General features: G+C 39.3%; 1 protein-coding gene across 1 annotated transcript; it reads right to left on the bottom strand.

Annotated features, from left to right (window-relative positions):
• Nucleotides 1-5,249: 5,249 nt before the first annotated feature.
• LOC107489275 (uncharacterized) lies at nucleotides 5,250-8,452 on the bottom strand. The gene is made up of 4 exons (XM_021143832.2): nucleotides 8,065-8,452; nucleotides 7,531-7,667; nucleotides 6,509-7,442; nucleotides 5,250-5,968 (listed from the first exon to the last, which is right to left on the bottom strand). The coding sequence occupies exons 1-4, from the start codon at nucleotides 8,450-8,452 to the stop codon at nucleotides 5,250-5,252; spliced, it is 2,178 nt and encodes a 725-aa protein (XP_020999491.2).
• Between the last annotated feature and the right edge of the window lie 283 nt (nucleotides 8,453-8,735).

Below are 8,735 nucleotides of genomic sequence, written 5' to 3'. Positions count from 1 at the left end.
CCAACCCCTTTACCATTTACTCACTATTATCCCTTCTCTCTCCTCTCTTACCCACTTTTCCATCTACATTCATCTATCACATCACCCCATCAATTTCCTTGATTCCCTCACCCCACCTTTCACTCTACCAATTAACCTTTCATCCATGCTATTAATTTCTCTTCTCACCAACACCATTCACATTCAAATTCAAATTCTCCCCTAATTTTTCCTCCCCATGACCGAACCCACCCGACTCCTATATATACCCCCTCACTCCATCCACCTTTAACACACCTTCACTACTCTTTTCCTCTTATAGATTCATTACCATACACACCCTCTTTCTTCATTTTTTTCCTTTCTTCCCTCCCAAAGGCCGAAGCCTACCCTATCCCCTCTCTCTACTTCTTTTATTTTCTTTATTTTTCCTTTTCTTGTATTTCTATTTGCTTGGGGATGAGCAAAATATTTAAATTTTGGTGTTGGAAGCTCTGCTTTTTTCTTCTTATATCTTACCTTCATGGCACCAAAAATCAGAGAGTCCTCAAGAAAAAGAAAAGGAAAAGCCCCCTCTTTCGCTTCCGAGTCACGGGAGACCACAAGATTTCTCACTAAGGCCTATCAAGACCTTTTTTATAATGTGGTGAGGAAAAAGAGGGTGATTCCCGAGGTACCCTTTAAGCTGAAGGACAATGAGTACTCGGAGATCTTGTACCAAGTTTTGAGGCGGGATTGGGAAATTCTTGCCAATCCCATAACCGAGGTGGGAGTATTGATGGTGCAAGAGTTCTATGCCAACGCCTGGGTCACAAAGAAGCATGATACAAGCGTGAACCCGGAGCCAAAAAATTGGCACACCATGATCAGAGGACACATCATAGATTTCAGCCCCGAGAGTGTGAGGGTGGTGCTATAGTTGCCAAAGCCATGAAATGACCCTCAGTCATACACTCGAAGGGTCAACACTGACCAAAGGCTAGATCAAGTTCTTGCTGATATATGCGTACCTGGAGCTCAGTGGAGGAGGAACACTCAAGGTCGGCCTTACCTACTAGGTAGGCTTGACCTTAAGCCAGTGGCTAGAGGATGGTTGGAGTTTATCCAACATTCAATCATCCCTATGAGTAATCGCTCTGAGGTTACAGTCGAGTGAGCAGTGATGATTCACTACATTATGCTCGACAATAAGATGGAGGTGCATGAGGTGATCCCTTAAGAGATTTACAGAGTAGCTGACAAGCCCTCCACTCAAGTAAGGCTGGCATTCTCTCATCTCAATTACCGCTTATGTGCAGTAGCTGAAGCTCATATAAAGGGAGATACCCTGATTGATAAGGAGAGACTGATCACAAAGAAAGGGTATGGAGCATGGTAGGGAGCCCGTACAAGGACCGCAGCAAGAGCCAGCTCTACCACCTCCGCAAGATATTCCCAAAATGCTTCAAGGGATGTACTTTCCTCCCCGAGACTACTGGAAATAGTTGACCACATATCTATGGGAGCTGATATCATCAGTTGATCAGCTGAGGCTGGAGCATCAAGACCAATCTGCTATCCTCCATCAGATGATGGAAGATCAAAGGAGATTGATGGAGGAGCAGAGGAGGTAGGGGCGTGATGTTGAGGAGCTTAAACACTCCAGAGGATTTTCCGGAGTGAGTAGTAGCCACCATCACTGAGGTGGTCTAGTTCCATTCTCCCTATCTTTATTTTATCCCTGTTTTTCCTAGTATTTCAATTTTTTATCTGCCTTTTATTCTAGTTTCATGATCACTCTTAGGATTTCTTTTGTTTTCTAGTAGTTTCTTTTTTATTTTATTTAAAAATGTCTTATGTATTTCATATCAAGCTTAAAAAAATATTAAAAAAAGTAGTAAGATGCATAAGATCTTAAGTTATATTATGAGTCATTCTATTTACTTTGATGTAGTGGCCTTATCTCTATTTTTTGAATATTGATTCTCTGAAAAAAAATAAAAAAGATTGACTCTTGAAGCAAAACAAACAGTAAAAAGACAAGAAAATAAAAAGAAAAGGAAAAAGAAAAAGGTCTAAAGCTTTGAGTATCAATGGTTAGGAGGGTCAAAATTGATCTAAAAGCTCAAAAGAGTGGTTTTTCCTACCTATATGCTTGTGGTGTAAAAGTGTCAAGCAATCCTTGAGATTGAACATTTAAAGTCATGACTCAATGTTGTTAAAGAGTGTGCTTAAGGCTCTGAGCACCACTGTCTGGGAATAAAAGCAATAAAAAAAGTCGAATCCAAAGGGTACCCCCAATTAAGTGCTTGTGGTGTTTATGTATCAAGCTAACTTGAAAACAAAACATTTAGAGTCACGGCTAGACTCAAAGGTGCAAAGCACCAAAAGAAATGAAAGCTGTGTTCAAGAATCAACAAGAACCTAAAAAAAAGAATCGATAATACCATCCGAGTTCTAGTTCCGCCAATACTTCTGAGCTTCAAAGGATAGTGAGAAGCCAAAGCTATTTAGAAATATAGTGTTAATAGCTCCATTCAGTAATTAGATTTGAGCATAATTGGTAACTCTAATCTTATGTGTTTTCTCTTCAAAAATAGATATTATAATGCCATTCAATTAAAAATTTTATTTAGTTTAAGCTTATATTTTTGAATTTTTTTAACTAAACTTTTAAACTAAAAAATATTATACTATATTTTGATAATTAATTCTCAAATATAAAATAATAAAATATTTTGTATTTCTATCTACCTATCTAATAATTTAACCAACAAATTTTGTTGTTATCGGTGGTAGTGTTATTAAATCAAAAATTAATTCAGTTTTTCTTTTATTGAATAATTAAATAATTATCAGATAAACTATAAAATATATAAAGGAATATGGAGAATTTGGTGTATTTTTTTAAAATACTTTCATCATATATAATTATAAAAAGCGTATTTCGCTATTTCAAAGACATGTATAAAAATTTCTGATTAAAAGATAATATGCTTACTATCTTAACTAATTTCACAATTATTATTACGAGATTTAATTTATAAAAAGATAAATTAATTTAATAACTATATTAGTATTGATAATGAATAAATGAAAGATTATTTAGTATTTAATAATCTCAATTATTTAAATCTATATGTTTCGATATATATGTTAACAAAATTTTTTGTTCGTTTTTTTATGTCTAATGTAATTTTCTTGTTATTTTTTATTTTATTTTCTATTTATGTCCGTACCAAATTTAGAGTATATTACCTAATATTCAAGCTTCTAGAATGAAACCATGCATTATCTTTCTAAAGATGCTAGAAGTCTTTTTTTTTTTGGACATGGCCATGGGCCAAAAGACTAACCCGGCCTAGACCCAGAACCCGAACTCGCCCAGACCCATAAACCCTACCTGAACCCGCTCAGCTCTCTAACTTCCAAGCCCGACCTAACCTACAGCACCCTCTTCTTCCTTGAGATGAAGGCGTCGTTGATTCGCCATCATCACTGAACCACCGTGCGAAGATCAGGAAGCTGCTGTGTGTCCTCCGAAGCTGTGTCACCTGCTTCGGTTCACCTGCCGTTCGATTTGTGCGTGCTGTACTCTACCGGCACGACTTGCCTCCATCGCCAAAGCTCCCTCTAGTGCCCTTGACAACATCCTGAGCTTGCAAAGCTCACCACCGCAATGTGTCCACTGCTACCCCTTTGCCGAGAGATATTCTTCCCCTGATTAAATGTGGCATCGTTTCCTCCATTTGGTCTATTTCTGATGTGTATAGTGTCGCTGCTGACGGCTCTCATCTGCCGAGGTAAGATCGGGTGCTGAAGTCGCCGTTCCCCCTGAGTTGCATGGCTGTTCCAGGTTTCCGTTTCCACCCTCCCAGGTGATCCTTCGTCGCTTTGATTTCCTTGAAGGTTGGTTGAATTTGAAACCTGATTTTCTTGAGTTCGGTTGCATTGATTGTTCTGTAGAATTGCGAATCCTGCTTCTGTTCTAATAATATTCCTGACCTATACAGGCGGAGTAACTGTCCACTGCTTCTGTAGCTGATTTACTGCTGCCATCGCTGCCAGTTGGTGAGCTAAGGTGTTGCCTTCTCGTGGAGTCCAAGTAGCTTCCACATCCGGAGCCTCTTCCAACAGTTGCAGAATGTCCCTAATGATTGCGTCTACTTCAGCTAAGGGCGCTCTTGCCCTGATCGCTTGAACCAGAGGTAAACAATCTGATTCAATTATGCAGTTCCTTATCTGTAAATTTTTTGTGAGAATAAGAGCTTCTCTGTATGCTTGTACTTCAGCTGCTAAAGCTGATGTTGACTTGAATTTTGATGAAGTTTCGGTAATGATTTTTCCTTGCCAGTCCCTTAACACTGCTACTGATGTTGTGATTCCTGTCTCCATTTGAAAAGCCGCGTCTATGTTTACTTTCACCTTGTTGCGAGGAGGAGGCCTCTAGGTAATTTTTCGACTCTCTCCAATCCTATCTGCCATAGCTCTATTATCTTTGTTGAGGTCTTTTATGATATTCTGCTGCAATCTGTTCTGAATGGATTATTGTATTTTGTGGATTGAGTTTTGTTTGCTGGAATATGTGCTGGTTCCTAGCTTTCCAAATGCACCAACAAACACATCCTAATTTGCACAAAACTTTGTCTTGTTCATTTCCTGCCAGACTCTTGATTTTGTCAATAGTGTTCATCAACCATTTTTCAAAAGATTTCACTTCATAAGCCGTAGGCACGATTTGAATACTAAATCCAAACCATACCGCTCTAGTCCACGGGCATAATAGCAATACATGTTCTATTGTTTCATCTTGTTCATGACATATGCTGCACTTGGGAGTGAGAGCACTTTTGCACTGATATAAATTCGCGTTCACTGATAAAATTTGATGCATTGCTTTTCATAGAAACATTTTAACCTTCTCCGGTAATGGTAGTCTCCAAATCCTCCCCCATACCTCCTTTGAATTCTGACTTGTTGAAGCTTTTCCGAGCATTGTGACTTCCCTTGTATCTTTCTCCTCCTTCGCTGCCTGATATCCAGATCTGACTGAATACTATCCATCATTCGTATACGGCTAAACAAAATGGTCCTTCTTGTTGATCAAACTAATGGGCGTTCTTGTTATCAGCTCAGTCTCATTATCATGTAAAATATCCCGAATTTTGTCTAAGTCCCAGCCTTCGCCCTCTCTTACTAGCTCGCTCACTCTTCTATGCTGATTTTCTCCGACTTTCCTCAACTTGTCTATTCCTACCACCCAATTATCTTCCCAAATATCTATCCCTGCTCTACTTCCTACAATTCCACCTTCCCTTCCTTTTGAGAAAATCTCTACCCTCCAACATACTCCTCCAAATCCATGATGCGTTGCCTCCTCTTCCCGCTTCCCAAAAGCTGCAATTTGGATAGTAAATGCCCTTTAGAATCCGAGCCCATATTGCACCTTCCTCCTTTACCAGTCTCCAAGCTTGCTTAGCCAAGAGTGCTATGTTTTGGCTTTCAAAATCCTTAAACCCTAAGCCTCCGTTTAATTTGCTCTTGGTCATTTTTGTCCAGCTCTTCCAATGAATGCTTCTTTCCTTACCATTGTTGGTCCACCAGAATTTTGCAATTGTTGATTCAATTTTCTTGCAAAAATATTTAAGAAATTTGATGATGTTCATGGCATAGACCGGAATCACCTGTATAACAGCCGTTATCAAAACCTCCTTTCCCGCTTGATTTAAAAGTTTCTCTTTCCATCCTTGCATTTTGTCTATAATTTTCTCTTCAATCCACTCTAGCGCCTTGTTCTTGGATCTGCTCCAAGTGGCTGGTAATCCTAGGTATTTACCTGGCTCTTCCCACGACGCCATTCCGGTGATCTCTTTAATATTAACTCTCCTCTGAATCGATACCTGGATTCCAAAGATCAGTCCGAATTTCTCAGTATTTATTCTCTGTCCTGATGCCTCTGTATATTTGTTTATGATCTGAATTAATTGATAAATCTCCTCTTCTTGCACACCTGCAAAAATGATACAATCATCAGCGAATAACAAATGGGTTATGACCGGTGCAGTTGGAGCTAGTTTTATTCATGAAATCAGGTTGTCCGTCAAAGCCCTTTCCATGAGAACAGTAAAGCTTTCCGCTGCTAAGATGAAGAGATATGGCGATAGCGGATCTCCCTGTCTGAGTCCCCTTTGAGGGTGGATCTTGGCCAACAATTTTTCTCTAATTTTAAATCTATAAGTGGCACTCTTAACACAACTCATCATCAGCTTCACCCATTCTTTACTGAAACCGAACCTTTCCATGACCCTTTGCAAAAAATTCCATTCCAGTCTGTCGTAAGCCTTATTCATATCCAATTTGATGGCTATGTCATTACTTTAGTGATTTCCTTTTCTGTTTAATTTGTGAAACACTTCCTGCACTACCACTATATTGTCCTGTATGAGCCTTCCTTTTATAAAAGCGCTCTGAACCGGGGATATGATAACATCAAGCACTTTCCTCAATCTTCCAACCAAGACTCTTGTTACAATCTTATATATGAAGTTACAGCAGATGATGGGTCTGAGTTGATTCAGGCTGTCCGGTTGCCTCACTTTTGGAATCAAAACCACCGTTGTTTCACCTAGGTCCTCTGGTAAACTGCCTTCCTCAAAAATCTGCCTCACCACGCCACACACTTTTTTACTCAGAATATCCCAATGCTGTTGAAAGAAAAGACCATTTAATCCATCTGGGCCCGGGGCTTTTAAGCTTCCCATGCTAAAGACTGCGTCCTTAATTTCCTCATCTTTGATCTTTGCCATTAGGTCATCATTCATCTTTCTCGTGACCCTCGTAGGTATATGTTTTATGCAGTCTTCCATGTTCCTATCCCCTTCCGAGGTGAACAGCTTGGTGAAATGTGTTTCTACTAGCCTCATAATGTCTGCTTCTCCCTGTGTCCAATGTCCAGCCTCGTCTTTTAGTTTGTCAATTCTATTCCTCATTCTTCTCTGTATGGTTGTTGCATGAAAGAAGGCTGTGTTTTTATCTCCCCAGTTAAGCCATTTCAACCTTGATCTTTGCCCCCAGTATTTCTCTTCTTGTTTCCAAAGATCAGTTATCTGGTTCTTTAGTTCTTTCTCTCTTATTTGATCTCTGTCCGTCATATCACCCTTTTGTATTTGATGTAGCTCATTCTTCTTTTTTTCTATTTCTTTATCTGCCCTTTTGAACTTTCTTCTGCTCCACTCCTTCAATTCCCTTATGCATCTGCTCCTCTTTCTAATAAATTGGTTCCAATAGTTTCTGTTTCCATCATCCTGCTGCCAAGTCCTCCTAATAACCTCTTCGCATTCCTCATGCTCTGTCCAAAAAGCCTCAAATCTGAATTCTTTTTTATCCGATCTTTCGGCTGTGTTTCTAAAATTAAGGCACAATGATCCGCCTTTCCCTAGTGACAAAGTTATTTCTTGGGTTGTTGTACCATGTGTACCTACTTTCTTTAAGGTCAATATCTATTAAACCATTGTCATCTACAAATCTTCTGAAGGAATTCAAATAAATTTTTGGTTGAGGATGAAGGCCTACCTTTTCATCTTGACTTAGGATATCATTGAAATCCCCCAAAACAGCTTGAGGTTCTTCCCTATTCCTATTACTTATCGTAAGCTCCCGCCAAAGTTTCCTTCGCTTTTGGAAAACTGGGTTGCCATACACAAAACACCCTGCCATTTCATATTATTAAGGTTAATACTAGCTTTAATATAATTATCACGCCACTCATAAACATCGATATTAATATTGGATTTCCATAACAAACATAGCCCACCGGACAAGCCCCGGGGTTCTACACAAAAAAACTTGTCAAAGTTCAGCCTTCTTCTTATCCTACTCATTCTTTCTTGACTGGCCGTGGTTTCCATTAAAAATACTATAACCGGCTTTACTTTTTTACAAAGGTTATACAACTCAGAAATTGTCAGGGCAGCTGTTATTCCCCGACAATTCCAACTGATGATACTCATGGCTAAGGTTGGGGCTTGATAAGGCCAGCCTCCTCAGCCATTTGAATTTCTATAATCTGACCAGTAACTTACCTAGCTAACTGATACTCCCCTGAACCATTAGAGTTGGTGCTGTTCTTTGTTTTCTTGGGTTCTCTATCCTCTTGTTCCTCCTGTCTCTCCCTATAAGTTAGCATTGGAATATGTTTGGTTTCTCGTTTCCTCTTTAATTTCAAATTCAGCTCCAACTTCTTTGCAAGTCGCGTTTCCCAATCTGTTTGTGCTTCCGTTTCCTTTTCTTCATCTTCATCACTTGCTAACTCAACATAGTAGATATTCTCCCTTGGCTCTGCTTTTTGGCACTCTCCTTTATGTTCAGCCTTCTGAGCTTCTTTGGATAGTCTTCTTGTTGCATTCTCCTCTGTTTCCCTCTTCAGAAATTCTTGTTTTTCTTTTCCTTTTGTTCTGGCTTCATACCCTTGTTCATCCCACTTCCTTGCTAACATCAGCCTTTTTAATTCTTGGCATATGGTTTCCTTTTCTTTCTTTCTTGGGCCCATTCTCCATTCTTCTATTTTATAGCTGTTCACTTCTTCCCCTTCATTTGTGTAATTATTCAGCCCACTTTCTCCAGCATTCCTTTAAAAGCCCCTATTTTGGGCCCAATATCCCTTGCTTGACCATTTCCATCTGATTTCTTTGTCTGATTCCTCCTTTCTTGCATCTGGACCTTTTTGAAATTGGCCCATTCATTCTTCCTCTCTCTTATCTCTTTAATCAGATTGCTGA

Source organism: Arachis duranensis, chromosome 5, assembly GCF_000817695.3.
Source record: "Arachis duranensis cultivar V14167 chromosome 5, aradu.V14167.gnm2.J7QH, whole genome shotgun sequence".
Lineage (NCBI taxonomy): Eukaryota > Viridiplantae > Streptophyta > Magnoliopsida > Fabales > Fabaceae > Arachis > Arachis duranensis.
The sequence above is the reverse complement of the archived record's forward strand: the minus strand, read 5'-3'. Positions and strand labels throughout refer to the sequence as shown.